General features: G+C 37.2%; 1 protein-coding gene across 8 annotated transcripts in view; it reads right to left on the bottom strand.

The window, feature by feature from the left end:
* Positions 1-27491, bottom strand: part of Kif6 (kinesin family member 6) — a 390004-nt gene that overhangs the window by 274102 nt on the left and 88411 nt on the right. For all 8 annotated transcript variants that reach the window (XR_013425183.1, XR_013425184.1, XR_013425185.1 and 5 more), the window contains one exon: positions 7359-7488. Coding sequence is in view for 4 of the 8 variants with exons in the window: in XM_040282597.2 (XP_040138531.2) it covers positions 7359-7488 (130 nt within the window). In the remaining 4 variants the exon portion in view is untranslated. The remainder of the gene's footprint in view (positions 1-7358; positions 7489-27491) is intronic.

Genomic DNA, 27491 nt, shown 5'->3' with positions numbered 1-27491 from the left:
GAAGTAATCAGCAGCCTGCACATGCGCAATCAATCTTCATAGCTCTTCTCTGCACATTTGTTCAGAAAATGACAACTGTGCATAATCTGAGGGTGGAGTTTTCTACTCCCTGAGGTCAAAGAAGTCTCTCATCTACACAGGCCCAAGTGAAGAGTCATGTTTTCAATAGAGTCGAAAGAATTCAAGTCCCTAAAAAGTAACCTAGGCAACCTTCATCATCATGAGCTGATATCAGTGGTATTATCTACAGTAAAACTAGTGGGAGAATAATATCTTGCTTAAGTAGGTGACCTCCAAAGTCAACTGAAAGCAAGTGCAGTACATTAGGACTAGAGAGTCTGTTGAGGGTTTCTCTGGTTTCACAGTGTACCCCATAAAATCACTTTCAGTTTTGACCCAAGACTGCAGGTCTTATCACCTGAAATCACCAGGTCTTCCTTTCCCATCAATTCAACAAAAAAATTTATGACAACCTACTAGTTGTCAGATGCTGAGAGGATAGAGAGAACAAGACAAAAGTCTTCTCCTTACATGATCGACAGCCCAGAGCACTAGGGTCTTTCTGAATGAATGTCCTTTAATTCTTACAACACCCCTAGAAGGTAGGTATTACCATGTCTCTTTAATGGTTAAGTCACTAGTTCAAGGACATGCACTTGGCAGGAGGTGCAGACAGGAGTCAAAGAGAAGGTTTCCAAAGCTGAAGCTTTCCAGCACCACCTACAGGGGTGGTGGTGATGGCGAAGGAGCTGCAGAGCAGACGCCAACCCTAACCAACACTGAAAGTCACTGGATGCTTCCCTCAGGGAAGGGGTCAGACAGGAAGCCAGTGGGACCCAGACTTTCCCAGGGTCAGCACAGAGGTTTTTCTCTGCAAGGTCCCCTGTTAAGCAGTTTCACGGCAATGTTGTACTATATATAGCATATTATTGCTCCAGAATCCATCAAGGTCAGGAGCTACGCCAAGTACCAACTGTATACAAAATCAGATGCTAGGTCGTTTGGACACTGTACTAGTGTCTGAGGACTGCTGTAACACAAACCATAAATGGGGTGGCTTAAACAACAGAAAAGTATTAGCTTGCAGTTCTAAAGGCCACAAGACAGAAACCAAGGGGGTGGCAGAGCTGGTTCCTTCTGAGGCCTCTGTCCTTGGCTCACAGGTGACTATCTTCATGTGCACAGGACATTCTCCCTCGAATGCGTACTTGTCTCTAAATTACTACTCTGTTTCTGGTAGGGCACATGTGTGGTAATCAAGAGAAAGTTCCAGTCCTCATGGAGTCAACAAAAGAACCAGACCTACCCAAGCACTCCAAGAGAAAAACAAGTAAAAGACATGGACAAAAACAGAAATGCAGCCAGGCATGGTGGGGTGTGCCTGTAATCTCTGTGGCTCAGGAGGCTGAGACAGGAGGATCTTGAGTTCAAAACCAGCCTCAGCAAAAGCAAGGTACTAAGCAACTCACTGAGACCCCAGGACTACCTCCCTCCCCAAAAAAACTAGAAATGCAGATTGTCAATAAATATATTAAAAATTTTGGTACTCAAGTTAGAACAGGATTTTGTGGGTATGTTTTCTTCTTCCAAACTGACAAAACTCAAATTTTGTGAAACCAACAAGAGGGCAAAATATGGACCTACTTACATAATTCTTTGGGAGTGGGTTTCATCTAGCTGCCTTTATTCAAACCATTTTGAACAGATTTATTGAAGTATAATTGATAAGCCTTAAATTTCACACATCATACAAAACTTGATGATTGCTGTCATATGTATACAACCATGAAACCATCACCACAATCAATACAGTGAATATATCCATCACCCAAAAGTATCCTGTGCCCCTTTATAATATCTCCCTCTCCAACCCCAACTTCTACACAGGCCTCAGGCAATCACTGACTTGTTTTGATCATTACAGAGCACTTTGCATTTCTTAGAAATTTATATAAAAGGAATCACAGAAATCAAATGTTTTCATTAGTACTTTATAGTTAAATACAATACTGGTGTTAATTTTGACCTAATCATACACGCATGTAACAAGATTTGCTCCACTTCTGTCCTCAGTACTTTCTCTTTCTCTCTCCTCTTTCCTTCCCCTGTTTTCTTTCCTCTACCCTACTGGTCTTCCTTCCAATTATTTATAGTTTTAAAATTAGTTCTTTATAGATACACACAAAGGTGGTGTATTCATATATGTACCAAGCATAATTTGGTCAATGTCATTCCACTATTCCTCCTTTTTCCTATACCTCCTGCCTCTCCCTCAATTCCCTTTTTCAACTCCACCGATCTCTCTTCTATTTTTATGGAATTCCCCACCTCACCCCTTTTTTTTCCTTAGCTACCCTTAGCTTCTGCCACTCTCACAACTCCTATTGAACATTGTACTTGAAACTCTAGCCAGAGCAATCAGTCAAGAAAATGAAACTAAAGGGATACAAATAAGAAGATAAATTATCTCTGTTTGCGGATTAGATGATCCTATATCTAGAAGACCCCAGAAAACGTCACCAGTAAATTTCTAGAGCTGACAAATAAATTTAGTAAAATAGCAGGACATAAGGTCAACATATATAAATCAATCAATTTCCTCTACTCCAATAATGAATTTGCTGAGAAAGAAATCAGCAAAACCATTCCATTCATAAAAACCTAAAACAAACAAACTTGAGAATAAATCTAACCAAGAAAGTGAAAGATCTTTATGATGAAAAATGAAGAACAATGAAGAAAGAAATTTAGAAAAACCTTAGAAGATGGGAAGACCTCCCATGTTCTTGGATAGGCAGAATTAATATTGTCAAAATTGCCATAATAATGAAAGCATTACACAGATTCAATGAATCCCTTAAAAACATCAATGGCATTCTTCATAAAACTAGAAAAACAGCCCTACAATTTATCTTAAAGAATAAGAGATCCAGAATAGACAAAGCAATCCTGAACAAGAAGAGCAATGCAGGAGGCATCACAATTATACTAATATTAAATTATACCTCAGAGCTGTAGTAATAAAACAGCATGGTATTGGCATCAAACAGATTTGAAGACAAATGGAATACAATGGAAGATACAGAGACCAAACCATGTAGATTTGACCATATAGTCATTTGATACTCAACGAAGATGCCAAAAACATGTTGGAGAAGAGAGAGGCTTTTTAACAAATGGTAAAACATAATACTAGATAATACATATCCATATGTAGAATAATGAAACTAGATCCCTATCTTTCACTTTCAAAGAAGATCTCAAAGTGGATCAAAGACCTAGGAATTAGATCAAAAACTCTGTAACCACTGGAAGAAAAATAGGCTTAACAGTCCAACATATTAGCACAGGCAATGATTTCCTTAACAAGATCCCTAAAGCACCAGGAAAAAATACCCCAAGAATCAACAAATGGGATGCCATCAGTTTAAAAAGCTTCTGCACAGCAAAGAAAAGAAGAGTGTGAAAGAGAGCCTACAGAATGGAAGAATATCTTTACCACTGATCTCTGACAAGGGATTAATACCCAGAATACATACATAACTCAAAAAATCTAACACCAAAAAATACATAAATATAATAAAATAAGACCTCATAATTAACAAATGGGCAAAAGAACTTAACAGACAATTCCTCAGGAAGAAATACTAATATATAAAAAACTCTTCAATATCCCTAGGAGGGATATGCAAATAAAAACTGCATTGAGATTGTATCTCACTCCAGTCAGAATGACAATCATCAAGAATATAAATAACAATATATGTTGGCAAGGATGTGGGGAAAATGTACACTCATACACTGTTGGTAGGAGAGGAAATTTAGTACAACCAATCTGGAAAGCAGGATGAAGGTTGCTCAAAAGACTAGGAATAGGACCACCATATAACCCAGCTATCCTGCTCCTCAATATTTACCCAAAAGAACTAAAACCAGCATACTATAGTGGCATAGATACATCAGTGTTTATAACAATGCAACTCACAATAGCCAAGTTGAAGAACCAGCTCAGGTGCCCGTTAAGAGATGAATGGATAAGGAAAATGTGTTACACATACACAATGGTATTTTCCTCAGCCATAAAGAAGAATGAAATTACATCATTTGCTGGTAAGTGGATGGAATTAGAGAATATCATGCTAAGAGAAACAAGGAAGTCAAGGGCTGAATGTTTTCTCACATAGGGAGAAGCTAAACCATCTAGCTTTCTTAACAGTAAAGTCCACCATGAAACTGCTCCCAGTTTCAGTCAAAATATATTTAAAATGATAAAATTCACATTCCTGGACTCTATTATAGAGATTCTGAAACCACCAACCAGAAATGGGATCCAAAGTCATGTCTTTGAACTTCCACAGGGTATTTTAATGCAGGTTATGGTGGGACCACACTTGGGCACTGAGTGCTCTAGATCATGGGTGGGGGTAAGCCTTTAAAGAAGGGGCAAATGCAAGTGGTCCTAGTCATGAAATACGTGACCTGCCAATTAAGCACAGAATGTCTTGTGCAATAAGATTTGGTTCACTGAAATATCTCAACTCTAAGACACAAAAATATCAAGTAGTACAGGCTACTGGTGGGCTTTGAGGCTGGGTCACACACAGTTCAGCTTTCTCTTCAGCTCAACAATTCAACTTTACAAAAAAAACTTACCCTAAGGACATAATCAGACTTTATTCAAAACATTGGTAGGATTGCAGAAATTATTTAAGAGTTCTGAATAAATAAGAAGAGGATGAAGCTACTCTTAATAACTTTTCCTTAAAATGCCGGCTATGGGCAGGGAACACGAAAGGAAAGCACACTGCACTTTGTGTCCCACATATTCAGACTTTGTTTTGCAAATGTTTTGTGGTTTCCATGGCAACCTCTGGTTTCTCTGTGTAAATGGGAAATAGGGAACCTCGGGGTTTTTTTCAAAAAATGATTAGTGTGTTCTTTTTATCCTGGTTAGCTCATTCTGTGCTGACAAATTGCATTCTGACAGCTAGGTTGTAATCCAAAACATGTTTTTTTTAGAGACTCTGAATAATAAAGAATTTCCAGGGTTTGACAGTTATTCTTCATTTATAGTTTTATGTACATGAATTTGCTTTCATTGAATTCAAGAGATAAGCAAAAGTACTAAATACTTGGTATAAGTTTTAAATAACTCAGAAATATATTCTCACTTAAAATATTTGACATATCAACTTGATTACTATACTCTTGGTGTAAGGAAAGAACATTCTGAATCTGTTGGACATGAGCTGAGCCTTGACTCCACCATTACTAGTTGTGTGAGTTGAGCAAGAAGTCTAATCCTTTAGATCTCAGTATCCATGAATAAAGTAAAAATCAGAGATATATATAGTGTCTATAATAATGCCAAGTCTACTGAGCAGCCTCTCAATATAACAGCTATTATTACCAAAGACATAGAAAAGGCAGGCACAGAAACATACAAAATCTATTAGATTTGGTTTATAAACCTCAGGTCCACAGAGGGAAAATGAATAAATAAAAACTAATGCTGAACTGTCATTATTAGGGTTGACCTCTTCAGGTTTCAGTTTTTGGTGACATTATTATGAGATGTACTCATCAGTAAGTTAGGAAAAGACTTAAAAGTTTTTCAGATGGAAAACAGGACTGGCAAGCTTCACAAAGGAAGTTCTTCAAAACTGAAAATTCTGTGTGCCGTCAGCTAAAGTTAATGCATATCTCTGAAACAGCAAGTGACCAAGCTTTTAAGCTACTGGAGGTCCCTGTGAAACAGGCTCAGAAGCCTTCCACAGCCCACTGAAGATGAAGGAGTGGGATCGGCAAGGACAAGGATTCTCCTTCTCTGGGGCCGAGTCACTCTTGAGTAAGGTTCGCAGGGCAGCAGGGTCAGGACTCCCCACCTGCTTCCCAAGAACATTTATGAATCCATCTTTTCTTTTTCACATAGGCCCATCTATATTCTATATCTCATGGTGTGACATTTTTTTAAACTGTGTCTAGAGGAAGAGAGTTTAGTGGGGACATGCAAGTCTTTCATCATTATATGCCCTAATTCTTAATCTGCCTTTATTCCTTAACTTCTGTTACTGTAACAAATGAGAACATCACAGATGATCATGGGGCAAAATATGGATGCCCAGAGCAAAATGCAAAATATTATAAAGCAAAACAAGATATTCTGAAATTAAAAACTATGTAAACTCTCTTCAAATTAAAGAAACAATTTGAGTCCTTACATCTGTATCATATATGGCACATAAACCCAACCTGTATATATAAAGTTGGTCAGTGTATTGAAAAGTATTTAATTACTAAACAACAACGACAAAACCAAGGGCCCAGCACCAAAAGACATCAACACCATGCCTTCACTGTTGGAATCTGATTTCCATCTATCTATTTTACATCGAAGGCAGTTCATTCTAGAGTGTGGCCATGGGCAGGAGAAAGGTCACTTGATGAAGATTTTTCTCTGATTGCCTACCTTCTCAGTGTACTATTCTTATCTACTTGTTATCAAGACAAGGTAAAATATAAAACTCTGGGAGCATGGCTTTAAAAAGAAAGTGCCAGTGATAATAGTAAGCTGTTCCCCACCCACCACCACCCCCCTCAGCACCACCCCCATTCTCTTCATTTCAGCATAGTTCAATGAGAGACTCATGATCCTTCATCTCTAATCTGTAACTGGTTAAGGTTGAGCCCCTAACCAAGCTGGGTCAATCCTGGCCCCTCCCAAGGATTCCCAGATAAAATAAAGGAACTCAGATAAATCTGAATATTAGATAAGCTGTGAATGATTTTTACTATAAGCATGACCCAAATATTGTAGTGAGACATCCTTGTACTGCACACTGTAATGGTGGTCTCAGACCTGTCAATAACAGCTGCAAATGCACAGAGTACTTCCTGGGTTCCACGGGGCACTCTAATACTTTGTAAATACTAACTCAATAACTAAATGAAATGTCACAGAGGTATAAACATATGCCAATATATGGATGGCCTGAGGTTAGAAGAGTGCCCTGTGTATTTTTAAATTTAGAAAATCATGCAAAACTTACTATAATTAAGATATTTTATGGATTACCACTGATAAGCTGCAAACCAATTTGTAAAAAACTTGAAAAATATAAGCAATGAAAACTAAAAGGCTGACAAAGCAGTGGGCTGAGAAGCCAGAGGTGAAAATTTCAGCCCCCCTTCTCACTAGCTAGGTGACCTTGGACAGTTCTCCTCCCTCATGGATCTAGGCTTTCTTACTTGCAACATGAGTCTTGGATGAGGTCATTATTAAGGTCTTTGCTTCCTCTAAAAGTCTAATATATCCTCCATAATACTGGAAGGACAGCTTGCAGGGAAAAGTTCATTACCTCTGCAATCATTCTGTTGGTGTCTCCTAAGAAGAGCAAATTCAGAGCTTCTTCCTCGTTTGTTGCTTGATGCAGAGACAGGTTTTTCAGATGAATGTTCTGATCAGTGTCCTCCAATAGTGTCACTTTCCTAGGGAAATGGGAAGCAAGAAAACAAGGAACTGTTGAGAAGACAAAGAATGTCAAGTCTTTCCTACAGGTTAATTTAAAAAACCGCACAGTAGGATGTCTTGAACTTATAAAGCGATAACACACCAGGAACCAAGCAGCACTGCAGGAGCATCAAACACTGACATTTCCTCAACAGTGCGATCAGATAGCACTGGGGCTGAAGAATAGATTACAAGCCTCTGATTTGAAGTCACCTGTCATTTTAATCATCAGATAATCTTAAATGTATATTCTTACAAAATTAAAAAATGCAAGAAAACTTTCTATCTCTATATTAGAAAACCAGATCATCTTGGTTTGGGGGGTCATAATTCAGTTTCTTACATGGATAACAAATTAATCCTTTCTTTTTTTTCAATTGCTTATCACTTTCAACTTACCTTTCAAACTGGTTAGCTCATAAACTTAAACAGGGAGAATATCTGTCATTCCTCTAGGGCATATTCTTCTGTATAGTTTTCACACCAATGTGAGTAAAAAGTTCTCAAGAAGTCTTATTTAACTTGTCATTATTCTCTGTCAAATCTGTTTCTTGATGCTTTTTCCTTTACTGCACACATTTTCCTTCTACTCTATCCTTAACATCAGAGCCTTAGATCTGAAATCACATTCATCTATTGCAACCACCTTTATGTACGCCCTGATGCCTACACCATTTCCTCCCAGGTGAATCCTAAGCCTGCTTCCAGTGATGGCTTGTTAGTACTCTCCTTATAGTCCCTTTAGGACTTTATTTTTTTCTTATTTCTAAAAATTTTTTGATTTGTTGTATCTGACAACAGAATGCAATATAATTCATATTATACATTCAGAGCACAATTTTTCATCTCTCTGGTTGTACACAAAGTAGAGTCACATCCTTCATGTCTTCTTACATATATTTAGGGTAAGTGAACAAAGTTTGGCCAACATCCTCAAATCCTGCTTCAAAGGCCTACAAATTCAAGCCATAAACTTACTAGAGAGAATTCCCATGTCTCTGGAGTTTTACCTTCTTTATTTTTTTAAGAATCATTACAGAAAGGAAATTTATCATTCACAGGTATTGCCAAAGAGTATCTACAGGTATTTTCACTTGTTTAAAACATTTGGAATAGATGAGTGTAGGTGAAGGTTGCCATCATCTAGAGCTGCTTCTCCTTTAAAGGACAACAACTGACGTGTCACTTAGCAACAGACACATGTCACTTCCCTACTTATGAAAACTTACTTAGATTACCTTTACAATGAAGATTTTTCAAATATCATGATATTTTCATCCTTCTGTTTTGTAAGGAAGTTATCTGGGTTTTCATATGTAATTTGTGGGCACTTAAAATACTAATTGCAAGAAGAATATGCAGCTCTACCAGCACATCTGTGACCAATATGCCACTAATAATGTGCTCTTTTGCTGAATTTTGGCCTCCTTTATGTCTCCTTTGACAATACCCACAGAGATGGAAAAAGATCCCCTTCCTTAATGAAAACAAGTGTAATTTATTTATTCTTAAATAGGACTCATAAGTGAGCTTATTAAAAATACTTAAGAGTTCAAAAATGCTTGGAAAATATGAAGACATTTTTAATTGAAATGGATGAGTTGTGTTCTATTTTTAGGACCCTCCTTTATTTCTTATACTTCATTTCCATCCTGATCCTTCTGAAGTGCTTGAGTAGGTTTGACTATTTAAACTCCTGGGGACAGAATTCTTCTTAAATCCATAGACTGTGAGGATCTGAAGCTTTTACCTATAAAAATGAAAGAAGTTAAGTAATATTGGAAGATAAAGACATGAAATAAATGATGAGGTGGAATCTTAAAAGGGAAAAAGAAGAAAGTTCTGTCCTTTTCAGTATGAAGTCAATAATCCTCTAAGTTGGAGGTAAGTCACCTTTGATAGATTTTTTTTTTAAGACCCAGACAGACAAAATACTTCTCCTATACAAGTTCAGAACAGGTAGGGGCTCAGAGAAAGGGAGAGGGCTATCAGGAAACAATTCAAAGAAACCAGTGCTCTCACTCATTGGGCACCAGATGTATGCCAAGCACTACTGTATGCCAGGTATCTGCATTGTTTCATTTAATCCAGTTGTACTCAAAAAGAACTACCTATGGAACTTCACACACACACACACACACACACACACACACACACACCCCAAAACCAAACCCTGAGTCAGATCAGGTCCTGCCTTAAGAGTTTCTGATTTGATTGATCTGGGACACTGTCTAGGTATCAGAGTCTGTAAAGGCTCCAGGTGATTCTGGTGTGTGGTCAAGATTGAGAGCCAAGGACTTCATCTTTAATGACCCTTCAAAGAAGACACAGAGGGAGGGGATTTCTGGTTTCTTTTGTCTTTACTTTCCACCAGCTGCATCTTACGCCCAAGGGGTAAAGTTACAAATCTCATTGGTTGTAGCTGAAGACACTGATGAGCCACATCTATTGACAGATGAGGAAACTGTGAAGTGTAAATCCTTCATAGGAAGCCTTTACCTCCCCGACCATGCAGCTAGGGGCTAACCAAGCCACACAACAATAACCACAATAACTAATGCTAAGCTGGGGATTATTCATCTAACTAAACATCTGTAGTGTTTATGTCAAAAAATGTTTGTGATAGGAAGAACACATCACCCATACATTTCTCCTTATTACTTCACTGAATAGAAAATGCAGTAAATGAGCAAGGATGGAATTCTAAGCATGCACATTTATTAGAAAACCTAAGTGGGTCACTGATTTGGGGTTATATTTATATAAAAAAAATACAAGCATAAGGTGCCAAGGGTTTGCCAAATGCCATCACTGGTGTTTAGCTAAGCAATTTTTTTTTTTTTTTTACCATTCAGAGCCTTTGATCTCCAATGTGGCTATTTCAGAAACACACTGGTACTTGTCCAGCTTTGTTACTTGGATCACAATAACAATTCGCACCCTCCCCCCCCAGTTTTTCTTCATAGAATTTTGAGATGTTTTTTGTAACCCAACCCGGCATTTAAAATTTTTTTTTCTGATATAATGTTTCCCTAATAGTTTTTTGATTTCTTATTAATACAATGAATATAGTGTCTCATTTTTTATGTTATGGCCAAGTGTAGCTGTGTTGATTTCTATTTTCTTTTAGCTTTATTTTATTTATTTGTACATGGTATTAAGGACTGAACCCAGGGCCTCACACATGCTAAAGTAAATCAAGAGGTAGGTTGATCTCCAAACTTCTTTCATACTCTTAGTGCTCATATGTGGACACCCAACAAAAGGTTAGACTTTGGTATTCTTCTGGAACCTCTGAGAGGCAGCCTCTTCTCTCTTGTCCATTCTTTGTAGATTCATTCTGGTTTCTGCCCAATTCCTGGGCATGAGGATTGGGACCTTCCCTTATTGACCTGTCTGTCCATGTGTCAACCCCAGTTCTCACAGCTATGTTCACAGGCCAGCCTGAGGCTTGCCGTGGCTTCTATCTCTTGCCTAGGAGAGCTAACCAGAGAGTGAAAATAAACTTAAATTCTCCTACCAGTAGAACAGCTTTTCAAAGTTGGGGAAAATAAGAACCCTTATAAGAGTTTCTCATCCAGTTGCTTCCTATCTCTCTCTCTCTCTCTCTCTCTCTCTCTCTCTCTCTCTCACACACACACACACACACACACACACACACACACACACACACACACACCAATAACTATTTCCTGAGTCTTTCGTCTACCACTTGGTTCTGACTGTAGTTTTTATGGGCTTAAAAAGAGGGCTTTATTAGAGTTTCTTAAATAAATATCCTACTTCCAAGATGGAAACCCACCAAACTATTTATTTGATTCATTTTGAATGGGCCTGTGCATAGTTTTCCCTACAAAATGTTTCTAAAATGTCTAGATTTCAAGTGAAAAGTTACTGATAGCCTTAACTTGGATACCTAAGTGGAAAAGTTCTGCTAAGTCTACTCGGACTGCTTAATGGTGGGGAGGAAACAAGCTTTGTGTTTTCTCTGTAAACAGAGACTCTTTTCCATTTGGCTGCTTAGTAGGAATTTGTAGGCTTTTTTTAACTGACTGGAAGACATCTGAAGAACAATGGCCAAGCTCTTATTCTCAGTAATGGAAGGCATCAATGAAAGAACCCGCCCCAGCCCACACCTACCTCCACGGCATTCCAACACCATGACTTTCCGAAGAAGAACTCTTCAGGAGTTACTGCAATGCATACAGTTTCTCATTTTTATGTTATGGCCAAGTGTAGCTGTGGGGATTTCTATTTTCTTTTGTCTACTTGCAAGTGTCCCATATGAGTGTGCAGGCTGTGAACTACACAATGACACCATGGCCAAGGACATGTCATTCATATCATGATTTTGTATATTTATTATGACAAATGTCTATCAGAGAGCAGTAGAGTGTCTTCCAACAAAAGCATTAAACAATCTTCCCACGGATGGCAGGGGAGCCTTTTACTAAATCACATAAATATGCCATAAGGACTGGAGGTCACTCTGTCTAGATAATGCTGACCTACAGAAATCTCCATGCCCACAAGCCTCATGACCCTTCTAAATAACGGGATGTGTTTCATGATGGGAACAGTGCTATCTCCACTCATTTCAATAAAGAGAATATTCCTCAGTTCAGTGGTTCTCAACCTCTTTTTTCTCCCCACCCAAGTGCATGTTTTCTTGGAACCTCTCTGTGGTGAAGATTTGAAGAGGTGAGGTGAATTTTTAGAAATACGCAAGGGAAGGGGGCAGCCTTCCAACATTAAACAATTTCAAAGGTAGATTTTCTTTAGATTGGTTAAAAACCTTCTAAAAGTTTTCCTCTGTAATAAAGTACAAATAGCTGAAATATGTCACTGGAGAAAGTTTCATGAACTTAGGGTACATTTTTGTGTTGGTATTGACCTTGACAAAATAGTCTAAAGGTCATGGACATTTTCTCTGTTTAATCCCTATGGAGATATTTCTTGAAAACTCCAATTACATAAAAAATATCCTTTCTAGTTTTACTTAACATTATTTCTTTTCACTGATAATGAATGTAGTTAATCATGTGACATTTTAGAGATTAAGTTATTTAATATAAAGTGAAAATGACAGGTGCTAATTTTTTAGAAAGAGAGATATTGTATACTAACAAACAAAATACTTAGTATTTAAAAGACCAAATCTAGATTGAAAGCTGCAAAGTATTCTGGGTGATTCTTGTGATGAATTTTTGTTTCCTTTTTAAATTAATTTCTTTTATGTCAAACTGATAAATATCCCCTCCTAAATGTTGCCATTATGACTTGTAATTTACCTATATTGGTATTTATTTATTTATTTATTTATTATATGACAATAGTGGAGTGCATTACATTCATAATTATCCATTCACAGCACAATTTTTCGTAACTCTGTATATAAAGTATGTTCACGTCAAATTATGCTATTATATATGAGCTCTCTTATTTTTTTGCATACAATTCTTAATATACCTTTAAACCACAATTTATCATATCTGTTTGTATATAAGGTATGTTGAACCAAATTTACATCTTCATACATGTATTTTATATAATGATGATTGTCTCCTTCCACCATCCTAGCTATTCCCCTTCTCCCTCCCTTTCTCTCCTATCCTTAATCCCTATCTAGAAGTAATTTTTCTCCTATACTTTCCCTCCCTGCCCCACTTTTGAGTCACCCCCCTTACATCAGAGAAAACATTCGGCATTTGTTTTGGGGGATTGGCTAATTTCACTTAGCATAATCTTCTCTAATGTCATCCATTTCCCTGCAAATGCCATGATCTTATTCTTTTTTGGTGCTGAGTAATATTCCATTGTGTATAAATGCCACATATTTTTTATCCATTCATCCACTGAAGGGCATCTAGGTTGGCTCCACACTTTAGCTACTGTGAATTGTGCTGCTATAATATTGATGTGGCTGTGTCCCTGTAGTATGCTGTTTTTAGGTCCTTTGGGTATACATAGTCCAAAAAGAAGAATAGCTGGGTCACATGGTGGTCCCATTTCCAGATTTCCAAAGAATCTCCATACTGCTTTCCAAACTGGCTGCACTAGTTTGCAGTCCCACCAGCAATGTATGAGTGTACCTCCCCCCCCACCCCCCGCATCCTTGACAACACTTGTTGTTTGTCTTCATAATGGCTGCCATTCTTACTGGGGTGAGATGGTATCTTAGAGTAGTTTTGATTTGCATTTCTTTGATTGCTAGAGATGATGAGCATTTTTTCATATATTTGTTGATTGATTGTATATCCTCTTCTGAGAAGTGTCTGTTCAGGTCCTTGGCCCATTTATTGATTGGATTATTTGGTTTTTGTGTGTGTGTGTGTGTGCTTATCTTGTTGAGCTCCTTATATACCCTAGAGATTACAGCTCTATCTGATGTGTGAGGGGTAAACATTTGTTCCCAGGATGTAGGCTCCCTGTTCACCTCACAGATTATTTCTTTTGCTGATAAAAAACTTTTTAGTTTGAATCCATCCCATTTGTTGATTCTTGGTTTTAATTCTTGTGCTATAGGAGTCTTATTATGGAAGTTGAGGCCTAGCCCCACATGATGGAGATTAGGGCCTACTTTTTATTTTATTAGATACAGAGTTTCTGGTTTAATTCCTAGATCCTTGATCCATTTTGAGTTGACTTTTATGCATGGTGAGAGATAAGGATTCAATTTCATTTTGTTGCATATGGATTTCCAGTTTTCCCAGCACCATTTGTTGAAGATGCTATCCTTTCTCCATTGCATGCTTTTAGCACCTTTGTCTAACATAAGGTAGTTGTAATTTTGTGGGTTAGTCTCTGTGTCCTCTATTCTGTATAACTATATTGTTAAATTATGACATTATTAGATCAAAATTTTTTCAAGTTTTATTTCCCAAGGGACTTTAGCATATATCCTGAAGTTATCCTCCTATTCCCCAAGTCTGTGATCTCAGAGGGGCTGACAACCTGCATGTGATTTATTCTATGTCTGAAAAGGAGCAAAACTGAAAAGAGCAATGGCTTAAGTGGCTCCATGTAAGCGGCCAGCCAGGTTCAAGGATGCCTGGTGGCAAAGTGGGATGTCTTCACAGGTTCTTGATTCTGCCATGCTTGTGCTTCCATATGACATGAAAATGGATAGCACTCAAAGAACTCAAGACAGAGCCCGAAGGAGGTGACCACTGTATGGAAACGCAAAACCAAAATAGGAACCATCTGTGATCAGCAAAGAGAGAACCAGGAGAGATAGGATGAATGTGTAAGTAAGAAGTACTTGTAGTTTTTTATTTACCGGTCACTATAGCATATATATGAAACATTCTTTCATTTCTGTTTTCTTTTTTCAAAATTATACTCAAGTTTGAATTGCTAATAACTTGATGAAATCACCTTTCTGTATTATTATCTAATAGAAATTTACCATCCCCAAACAATATCACTTTCCAGCCATCAACATACAAATGACTCCTAAATCTAATTTATCTAACCATGGATTTTCATTCATTTACCCATCAGAAGTATCACCATTTGCATGATTTTCCAAGAGTGACTCTTTTAGATATTGAAAACTATGTTGTTATCCTTTTTCTTTCCCTTTGCTAATTTCTAATAATATTCAGCCTCATCATGTTCTTCCTGATGCTCCAGGCCCACAAATGATCCATCATTTAAAGAAATGCCTTGTTTGGCCTAATTCCATATAGGTAATTATACTAACATTTAACTTCTTCAGAAAAAGCAACTTTTTTCCCAAAGAAAATACTTTCCTTCCATTTTTACTAATTCTTGCTTTCTCATTCATAGTTGTAAAATCACAAATAATGTATTCAAGTTTTCCATATTTGGGAAAATTACAGGAATAGATACATTTTGAGGCAATGGATTTGTAATAGCACTCCTTTGCCAGGTAAATAGCTTTATGTACTTCGTAGCTTATGTCGTTGCCTTTTTACAAGTTCTGAATTTATTTACTTTCATTTTATCCCATTTTAACATAAATTTTATTATTTCTCCAGCTATAAAGGTGATACATAATTCTTATGAAAAATTAAAATTGTTTTAAAAGTGAAAAGAATTAGGAAAGAGTCTGATCACAGGGACAATGGTCATATGGTAATATAAGCTGCCTTAAAGGACTTTTTCTTGCCTTTTATGCCTTTCTTCGTTCCCTTCTCTCCTCCTTTTCCCTCTTCTCCTCTCCCTTACCTTCCTCTTCTCTTTTCTTTGACTCTTTGACAGGGTCTTGCTATGTTGCCCAGGCTGGCTTCAAACTCACAATCCTCCTGTCTCAGCCTCCTGAACAGTGGCAATTATAGGCATGTGCTACTGCACCCAGTTTTAAAGTAATTTTCTTATACACATTTTGCAGATTTGTGGTAAAATTATAAATATATACCTGTTATTATATCCTTTAATCTCCCTTTAGTTTTATACCATAAGCATTTCTTCATGTTATTACATATTTTTTTTTAGTTGTAGATAGACATAATACCTTTATTTATTTGTTTTATTTTTATGTGGTGCCTGGGATCGAACCCAGTGCCTCACACATGCTAGGTAAGTGTTCTACCACTGAGCCACAACCCCAGCTCCTTATTACTTTTATGAAAAACATTTTGTAATAGTTATACAGTATTCTAGATTGGTATGTATTGACTCAATTATTTAGCCATCTTGTTATGACAGGATATTTGAACTGTTCAGAATTCAAGGTTAAGTAACATTGCAAACTATATATTCCTATGTGTTCCTGAAGCTTTTCCAATAGTCAGTACTTGCCCCTCAGGATTGATTTTGGAGAGTGGCATTACTGGATCCAAAGTTATGAACAACTTTAAGGCTCTCTTCACACCTATAGCACAAGGAGCAGAAGCATCCTGTGTCAGTTTGTTTTCTGTCACTGTGACAAAGTAACTGAGAAAATCAACCTACAGGATGAAAGATTTGTTTTGGCTCCTGGTTTCAGAGGTTTCAGTTCAAGGTCACTTGTCTTTGTTGAGATAGAACATCAAGGTAGGGAATGCATGGTAGTTAAATAGAGCTCCTCTCCTCATGGCAGCTCAGAAGAAGGGGGGTGGGAGAGGGTGACAGACTTCCTACAACAAGGCTCTACCTTCTAAATGTCCCACTCCTCCTAACACTGCCACAGCCTTCATAAAGCACTTGGCCTTTAGGGGAGATTTCAGACAACACCATGACATACCTTGTAGGGACCTGGACAGACCTGACCTGAGACCAATGCTAGCAGTAACTGTTTGGCATCAGAGACCCTTGCTGCATCTCAGTCTCACCTGTAAACTGACAATGTCGCCTTTATGAGTCCTTTGTTCATCACTGTGTCCCAATCTAGAAGGTCGCCTGCTCTTTATTTGACATGGAATGATATATCCAGTGATCGAGTGAACGAGCTTACTGAAATAGCAGCACACTATAATCCAATAATGGCTTCTTTGGAGGTAGACAGTAGCATGCTTTCTGAAAATACGCCAACTTACATGCCTCCTGAATCAGGTTGCCTGTTTTTATGACTTTGACAACACTGAACATTGGTAAAAATTTACTAATTGGTTAGGTTATAATGTTGTTTTAATTGGCATTCTTTGAGTGGTTAATGAGCTTGCACCTATTACCATCTGTTTGTTAACTTATGTTTTGTTGTCCTTCATGAATTGATTTGCAATTCATATATTTATGAGTTCTATATATAAAATATTTTGTTTCTTGTATTTATTCTACAAATTTTATAATTGCTTTTTAATTATTGCTATATTGGAAATTTTATCTTAACACACATAAGTTTAAATGCGTATGACATATCGATCAATTATGTTTTTCATGTATTTTTAGAAGACCTCCCAAATTAAAGGATTAGATACCAATTCACTTATTTTTTTCTATTATTTTAGGATATGGGCATGTGGATTTAAATGAGGGATCTAATGAATTTTCACCCTACATAATTAATTGTTGTCTATGTGGGATTTGTCCTTCCTTTCTCTCTCTTAGGCTCTGATTTTTTTTCAGGAAATTTTGTAAAAATACTACACTTTACCAGACTCTCTTGTCACTAGTGCTGGGTATGTAACATAATTTTTTTGTCAGTGATAAGTAATTAAAAGTCATTGGGTAAACTAAAAAAAACTTAATGCCAAAAAATTAACCCAATTGATAAATGGGTAAAGGAACTGAATAGACACTTCACAGAAGAAATACAATCGGTCAACAAATATTTAAAAATATTCAACATCTCTAGCAATCAAAGAAATGCAAATTTAAACTATACTGAGATTCCATCTCACTCCAGTCAGAATAGCAATTATCAAGAACACAAGTAACAATAAATATCATTGAGGATGTGAGAAAACAGTACACTCATACATTGCTGGTGGGACTGCAAATTGGTGCAACCACTCTGTAAAGCAGTATGAAGATTGCTCAGAAAACTTGGAATGGAAGCACCATTTGATCTAGTTATTCTACTCCTTTCTATAGGACTTAAAATCAACCTACATAGTGATACAGCCACATCAATGTTTATAGCAGCTCAATTCACAATAGCACAGCTATGGAACCAACCTAGATGCTCTTCAACAGATGAATGGATAAAGAAATTGTGGTATATATACCCAATGGAATATTACTCAGCCATAAAGAAGAATGAAATGATGGCATTTGCTGGTAAATTGTGGAACTGGAGGCTATCGTGGTAAGTGAAATAAGCCAATCCCAAAAAAACCAAAGGCTGAATGTTCTCTCTGATGTGCAGATGCTATCACACAATAAGGGGAGTGGAAAGGGAAGAACAGAAGTTCACTGGATTAGACAAAGGAGAATGAAGGTAAGGGAGGGGGATGGGAATAGAAAAGACAGTAGAATGAATTGGACAGAACTTTCTTTTGTGCATATATGAATATGCGACCAGTGTAACTCCACATCATATACAACCACAAGAATGGGAAGTTATACTCCACATATGTATAAATTTCAAAATACATTCTACTGTCATGTGTAACTAAAAAGAACAAATAAATAAATTTTTTTAAAAGTCATTGGGTAAAACTTCTACTGAAACCTAATAAAGGGCAGCCTCTGTCCATAGGTGCCTTTTTCCTTGCAGAAATGTGCATGTGATGTTGGAGGTGGGGCACCCAGGCTATATGAGGACAAATACTATTGGCCAATGGAAGAGTAGACCCCAGAAGGAAGTCTTGATGTGTCCTTGAGTTCCATGGTTGCCCTGGTGGTCTACTTCCAGAATCCTTGCTTTGTGGTCGGGTAGGAGGGGTGGTGGATGGTCAAGGGAACGCATGGATTATTTGGTTAAGCCATGCTAAATTGAGGTGCTATTACATGCAGGTGTTAGTTAATCCACTAACAAATATTTCTAACACCATTGACTGAATAACTTTCCTCCACCTACATTAAATAATTACAAGCTATGGGACTTGATTCTGAGTTACCTGTTTCTTTTTCTCCATCTGTCTAACTTTGGAGTATTCTAACACACACTGTTTCATTTTTACAGTCTTTACCTAATTTGTCACTAGCTCTCTCCAATTTCTGTACTTGTTCAAACACTTCTTTGCTCTTCTTGATTGTTTATCCTTTCAGATAAATTCTAAAACCGTAAGTATATTTTTAAAAGTCTTTCACATTTTGTTTAAAATTGTGTGAAACCTATATATTATCATGGGAATGCCTCTTCAAGGTATTCACACTTCCCCCTCAGACCAGATTGACAGCTTTCCATTTATAGTCAAGTCTTCTTTCATTTCTCACAGAAAAATGTACTTCTTACAAAGTTGGGAACGTTCCTGATCACTTCACTTCCTTTTGTAAAAGGTACATGGAGCCATTTTTTCTTCTAACTGGGTTACCCCTAGGCTTGCTTCTTAGGCAGAGTTACATAAATGTTGAAAGGTCACAGGTGTCCAATGATCCTGAATTGTATCAAGCTTATCTCTGGTTCATTTCATAAAGTGTCTTCAGCTCTCCTAGAACTCAATCTGAAAACACAAGGCAAAATACAATTAATTTCTGAAACGTGAGCAGGCTAACTGCTATGAAAGTTTCAGAGCAGGAAGATTAATTTGCCACTTGTGACCTTTATCATTTGCCCAGATGACTCTGCTAGCTGTCTGGTGGACCCTTGTCACTTCCTCTGTCTCCACTTCATTCTAAGGGCTCTGCTCCATGTGAGCTCTCTCCGGCAGCTCAGTACACTTCCACCAGCACTATTGGCTCCTTCTTCAGAGAGCACTTTGGTCTTGGCACATGCCAGTAAAATTAGGAAATCATGGAGGGTCTTAGGGAGCAGAGACACTGGGGTAGGCATGGGGTGGTGACAGAAAGTTAGTGGCTGACATGGGCTCTTTTCATGAGACTATGACTGTTCTAATGACACAAGAAATTGTTTACATTTATTTACTACAAAGCATGAAGAAAACCGAATTGTCTGAAGTGACAATGTTTTCCCTGTCATTAATTAATTCCATGTGACTAATGTCCCTAAATATCACAGATATAGTTCTGCATTCTGGATATGAGTGAAGATACTCCAGCTGTTTATTCCATTCTTTCACACATCACTTAAAAGGCAGCGGGTGGTGGAGGCTGAGCTGTGTTGTGGACTACATGTGTACGTCCCCTCTGGATTCCTATATAGAAGCCTTCATTCCCAGAGCCTTTCAGAGGTCATTACATTCAGATGAAGTCCTCAGGATTGGGTCTCCATGGTGGGGTTATTGTCCTCACAAGATGAAGAAAAGGGACTAAAGCTCTTTCTCTCTCTGTACCACATGAAGACACAGTGAGAAGGCAGCAATTTGCAAGCCAGGAAGGAAGAGGGCCCTCGCCAGACACTCCATCTACCCACACCGTGATCTTGAACCTCTTGGCCTCCTTGATAGTTCTGGTGGCCCAGGCTCCTAGGCAACCTCCTATCTAAGACATTTGTGACACTAAATAACTTCTTTGAATTGTCATTGAGAGTGGGGAAGGCCAGCTTCCCTCTTAGCCTTACCCTCGCAGGCCAGGCTGTGGGTGGAAAAGCGTCAGTTTGAGGCTCTCTTCCCCCTCCCATTTTCATTGACAATGTTCTAGTTCTCAAGCTCACAGTCTCGAGTCAACCCATGACAGACACAGTGTGACATACTGTTTACTTTTACTGGCCATTGGTCACTCACATCTTCCTATGTGACGATACAGCACCCTCAACACCTTAAGAGGTTTTCTTCCAGGAATGTTGGTACTGGCCCAGTGAAGGAAGACTGGGTTGATTTTCACTTTGAGACCTATAGTTATAGGCGTACGAGTCTCCTCAAATGCCCATGAGAGGCAGAAAAATAACCCAAATAAAAACTGTAATGCAAAAGTGGAAATACAAAGTGAAAGCTACACTCCTCACCTAAAAGCACTAAATTAAAAAAATTTAAACACAAAATGTGTGAGCCAAACAAAGGAGGGTTGGGGTTGATGCAAAAAGTACCCAAAGTATAAATAGAAGGATTGGCTTTGCAAAGGCCATAGATCTGCAGGCTAGAGGAAAGCAGGTGAGTGGGAGGAGGGGTGGAAGGCAGGAAGTTCCAGAAATTCATGTTTGGTGGTTCTCATATTCTCTCCAAGGTAGTGATGCAAGCATTTTTGAGAGAATTGAGACAGGAAGCCCTTGATCTGCACTCTGTAAGCTCCTGAAAACATCCGTTCCTGACCTTGAAGAACTCTAGTGAGGTAGAAAAGACCCAGAAACTGATCATTTCAATCTTACCTGGTAAGGGAGAAGATGCTCTGGGTTCTCTGCGTGCACAAGGAAAGGCACTGAATTCATCCTGGAGGTTCAGAAAAGGCTGGAGAAAGCCTCCACCATGTTACAGTCTCCAACCTCGGTCCAGTCTCTTTTGATAAGTATATTTTCATGTATGCTGTGGTTCGGATAGGAGGTATCCCCTGCAAAGCTCATGTGTTGACAATGTAGTAAATGTGCAGAGGTGAAAGAATCAGATTATGAGAGCTTAATATGTGGATTAATTCGTTGGATGGATTAATGATTTGAATGATCACTGGGTAGTAATGAAGGCAGGTGGGTGTGGCTGGAGGAAGTAGGCCTTGGGGGTTTTGTCTTGCTCCTGGCTCCTCACATGTGAGTGTCCTCTCTCCACTTCCTGTCTGCCGTGAGCTGCCAGTTTCTTGTGTCACGCTCTTCTGCCATGAAGTTCTGCCTTACTTCAGGTCCAGAGAGATGAAGTCTGCCAACTGCAGACCAATCCTCAGAAACTGTGAGCCCAAAATAAACTTTTCCTCCTCTAAGTTGTTATTGTCAGATATTTTGGTCTCAGTGATGAAAAGCTAAATAATACAATGTGCCTAGGGCTTTTTCACCCATTCCTCACAATCCTCATGCCAAATACCCACATCTTTAGTCAGTTGTGAGGACTGGCACACAATAAATGCTCAATAAATATTGGCTCACTACCCTCATTGGAAAGACTTCTGTGGTATTTCTAAAAATCTTACCCTAGGTGGATGGGGGAAGGGACTAGGACAGAATTACCAGAGTCTAAATCAAACATAAAACTGGAAATCCATATGTAGCAAAATGAAATTAAACCTCCATCTCTTGGACTAGAAGCCGAGAATTTGTATTTTTAACAATCATCCCTTTGATTATTATACATAATTAAATTTTAAGCCACTAGATTATGGTATCTTCCAATTTTGCCCCTCTTTTTAAATCTCACTGTCACCCAAACGGTCTTAATAACTTTCCACAACGCTCTGACTCCTGTCTGTCTCATTCTACTTCTACATGCTACGGACTGATTTTCCTTCCTAAAGAGCAGTTCCAATCATGGTTTGTCCTTGAATAAAAATATCCAGGGGACACAGCTTGCCTGCCCAGCCCTTGAATTCTTGCCCGCTCCCTTACTGGGTCCCAGTAGACAGGTCTGTGAGCTATCTATCAGAACAAGCTTTTCAATGACCCTTTGTCTGTTTGCACACCAATGTCACATTCCACTGCCCCAACTCCTACCCCTTCATTCAAGGGCTAGTTCATGCGCTGATTTCTCTATGAATCTTTTCCTGATGTCCTTCACCAATTTGATTTCTTTCTCTTCTGGGTCTTACCATTCTTTGTGCTCTTACATGATGCTTTTCATGGTCAACCTTATGCAGTTTTGTAGTGGCATTATCCACCCAGATATGAGCTGCAGGAAAGCAGACACTATGTGAGTAAACTTGGTGCTTAGCACAATGTCTGAGGCAGCGTTGGATCTTCATAAACATTTTTTGACTGAATGAATTCACTTGACTCTCATGTAAGCCATGAAGACAGAGACTGTGGATTCCTCTTCCTGTGACGCCTGCAGCACTCAGCAGTGCTTTCTACCCAGTAGGTATTAGAAACGTGGTGACTAAGTTGCATCTTGCAACTTTTTCCCTTTGGAATAAGTTGGACAAATTATTTAAAAAAATCACAACACAACCAAGATTTCAATACTGGATGTTGGAGTTTACTGACTCTTTTAGTCATAACTGTGACAATTATTGTAAACTTAAATGGAATATGCTTCCGTATTTAGGAATACTAAAATTATACTGAAGTAAGGTGACTATTTTCCCTATGTCTAAGACCAACAGTTATACCGTTTTACTTCAAGAGACATATTTAGTTCTAACTATCCCCCTTTACAGCATGTGACATAAGGTGCTTTCAAAAAAGAAGTTCTATTTTCACTTTAAATTACTAAATTTAGAATAGATTTGATACACACAAGTGTATATGCATATGTATGTATAGCCTTTTAAAAAATCAAACCTTTTGAGATAATTGTAGATTCACAAATAACTATAGGAAATAAAGCAGAGAAATCTTATGCAGCCATTGCCCAGATTTTTTCAATGAGAACATTTGCAATATGATCTTAAAATATCACAAACAGGACATTGGCATCAATAGTTTCCCAGTTATGCTTATACTTGTATGTGTGTGCATTTAGTTCTAGGCAATTTTATCACATGAGTAATTGTGTGTATCCATAGTTACCATGACGATATGGAAGAATCCATCACTGCAGGGATACCTCCTGTTGCCCCTTATGACCATTTGCTCCCCTCTCCCTAAGTCCTGACATTTACTAACTAATCTGTTCTCATTATGTTAGTTAAAGAATTTTATGTCAGTGGATTTAAATAAAATATAATTTGGGGGGATTGACTCTTTTCACTTAGTAAAATTTCCTGGAGATTCATCTAAGTTGTCCATTGTGTCAAGAGTTTATTCCATTATGTTGTTTTAGTAACAGAAGTCTATAGTTTATATTAGGGTTTGCTCTTTGTGTGTTGTAAATTCTATGGGTTTTGACAAATGCATAGTGTCAGGTATCCACTGTGATATCATACAGAATAGTTCCATCACCCACCCCAAATCCCGTTTCTCACCCATTTCTCCTTTTACTCCTGTCCCCTCAGTCTCTGACAACCATGATGATTTTACTGTCTCTACAGTTTTGTGTTTCCCAGGAAGTTATGCAGTGGAATGATACAGCATGTAGTCTTTCTTACTGGCTTCTGCATTTAGCAATATGTCTTTACATTTCCTCCACGTCTTTTTGTGGCTTAATAGCTCATTTCTTTTTATCACCAAATAATATTCCACCATGTGAATATACCATACTTTATCCATTCAACTGTTGAGGAACATCTTGGTTGTTTTCAGTTTGGGGCAATTAAGAATTAGATCACTACATACATCTGTGGGTAAGTTATTGTGTGAATATGTTTTCAACTCATTTGGGTAAATGTAGGAGCACAATTGCTGGGTTGTATATGAGTATGTTTAGCTTTATAAGAAATTTCCATTTTTGTCTTCCAAAGTGGCTGTACCATTATGCATTCCCTCCAACAATGAGGGTTACTGTTGTCACATGTCCTTGCCAGCACTGGTGTCGATATTTTGGACTTTAGCTATTCTCTTAGGTGTATAGTAGTATCTCATTGTTATTGTTGTGTTTTTTTACTCTTCTTTTTTATTATTTTTATTCTAATTTGTTATACATAGTAGTAGAATACATTAGAATTCATATTACACATATAAAGCACAATTTATCATTTCTCTGGTTGTAAACAAAGAAGAGTCACACCATTCATGTCTTCATACATGTACTTAGGGTAATAATGTCCATCTCATTCCACCATCTTTCCTACCCCCCACACCCCTTCCTTTGCCCTCCTCCCCTTTGCCCTATCTAGAGTTCATCTAGTCCTCCCATGCTCCCCCTGCAACCCCATTATGAATCAGCCTCCTTATAATCAGAGAAAACATTTGGTATTTAGTTTTTTGGGATTGGCTAACTTCACTTAGTATTATAGCTCCAACTCCAACCATTTACCTGCAAATGCCATGATTTTATTATCTTTTAATGCTGAATAGTATTCCATTGTGTATATATAACACAAATTCTTTATCCATTCATCTACTGAAGGGCATCTAGGTTGGTTCCACATTTTAGCTATTGTGAATAATGATGCTATAAACGTTGATGTGGCTGTGTCCCTGTAGTAAGCTGTTTTTAAGTCCTTTGGGTATAGACAGAGGAGTGGGATAGCTGGGTCAAATGGTGGTTCCATTCCCAGTTTTCATAGTTGTTTTAATGTGCAATTCTCTAATGACATGATGAATTTCCTTTCATAAACTTATTTACCTTCTGTATATCCATATTTAATGAAGAATCTGTTGAGATCTTTGTCCATTTTAATTTGGTCACTTATTTTCTTATTATTGAGTTTTAAGAGTTCTTTGTAATTTTTAGATGGCAATCTTTTATTAGATATTTTCTTTCAACATATGACTTGTATTTTAATCCTTTTAACAGTGTCTTTCACAGAACTAAAAATTTTAATTTTGGTGAAGTCCAATTTATTATTTTTTTCTTTCATGGGTCATGCTTTTGATATTATATCCACAATATTCACTGCCAAACCCAAGGTCACCTAGATTTTTTTTATGTTATCTTCATAAGACTTATAGTTTTGCTTTGTACGTTTAGGTGTATGGCTCATTTCAAGTTAATTTTTCTTACAGGTATAAGGTCTATGTCTATATTCATTATTTTATACATGTTTGTCCAGTTGTTCCAGTACCATTTGTAGAAGAGATTCTTTTTCATTGGATTGTCTTAGCTCCTTTGTCAAAAACCAGTTGACTATGTTTGCATGGGGCTATTTATGGACTCTCTATTTTGTTCTATTGATGTATTTGCTAATTTTTTGCCAATATCACACTCATTGCCTTGATTATTAAGCTCTACAGCATGTCTTTAAGATAAATAGTATCTGTGCTTTGACTCTGTTATTTTTCTTGAGTATTGTGCTGGTTATTATGGGCCTTTTGCCTTTCCATATAAACTTTATAATCAGTTTGTTGATATCCACAAAATTTCTTGCCAGGAATGTTTTTTGGTATTGAATTGATCCATATTTCACCTATAAATCAGGTTAGAAAGACTTTATATCTTAACTATACTGACTCTTCTTATTCAGGAACAAGGGAAATCCTTTATTTAGATCTTTGCCAATTTATTTCATTAGAGTTCTATAGTTTTCCTCATATAGATCTTGTCATAGTCATACCTACATATTTTATTTTTGCTGCTAATATAAATGGCATTGTGTTTCAGATTTCAAATTCGAATTATTTATTATGGTTGTATAAGAAATAAATTGACTTTGATACACTCATTAACTTTGTGTTCTGAAACCTTGCTATAATACTTATTTAAGGATTTTCTTTTTGGTCAAATTTTGTTATGCTCTATGTATACAGTATAATCAGTGAACAAAGACAGTTGTATTTTTTCCTTCCTAGTATTCTTTATTTCATTTTCTTGTCTTATTGAATTAGGTAGGACTTCAGTAAAATGTTACTAGGAGTGATGAGAGTGATATCCTTGCCTTATACTGGATCTTAAAGGGAAATCTCTAGATTTTTGCCATTAAGGATGTTGTTAGCTGTAGATGACTTGTAGATATTCTTTTTCAAATTAAGAAAATCTCCTTCTATTTACAGTATTTATCACAAATTCATACTGAATTTTATCTTTGCATCTATTGATACAACCATATGATTTTTCTTCCTTAGTCTATTGACACAATGAATTACTTTGATTGATTTTTGAGTGTTGAATAATTTTGCATATATTCAATAAATCCCACTTGGTTATGGTATAAAATTCTTTTGGTATATTATTAGATTTGATTTGCTAATAATTTGTTGAATTTTTTGCATCTCTGTTCATAATAGATACTAATCTATAGTTTTCTTCGTTTCAAATGTATTTATATCTGTTTTTTTCAGAATTTAGGTAATATGGGCCTCAATGAATGAGTTAAAAGGGTTCCCTTTGATTTTTTTCAGAAGAGATTATAAATTCTTTGGAAAATTATATGTAGATAATCATATCATTTTATATAGGGATAGTTTTATTTCTTCCATTCCATATGCATGACTTTTAGTTATTATTCTTACTTTATTGCAATGGCTAGTATTTCCAGCCTATGTTGAATAAGTGTGTTAAGTGAATATTCTTTCATTGTTCCTGATCTTAAGGGGACAACATTCAGTCTTTCATCATTACATATGACATTAGCTGTAAGATTTTTGTAGATGCTCTTACCAAGTTGAGGTGATGCTTCTCTATTCTAACTTTTTGAGATTTCTATCATAAATGAGTATCAAATGTTTTTACTTTATGTGATTTTTCTTATTTAGCTGTGGATGTGGTAGGTTAAATTGAAGTAGCTTTGTAATCCTTAATAAATTACACTTGCTAATGTTATATAATTCATTTCATACATTGTTGAAGTCAGCTGCCAATAATTTGTTAAGAACTTTTGAGTCTATGTTTGTGAGACATACTAGTCTGTAGTCTTTTACTATTGTTGTTGCTCGTTTGCTTTGGGGGGGGTTGTTTTTTGTTTTTTTGTTTTGGTGATTTGT

Source organism: Ictidomys tridecemlineatus, chromosome 8 (genome assembly GCF_052094955.1).
Source record: "Ictidomys tridecemlineatus isolate mIctTri1 chromosome 8, mIctTri1.hap1, whole genome shotgun sequence".
NCBI classification, from domain to species: Eukaryota; Metazoa; Chordata; class Mammalia; order Rodentia; family Sciuridae; genus Ictidomys; species Ictidomys tridecemlineatus.
This window is presented reverse-complemented; position numbering and strand designations above follow the sequence as displayed.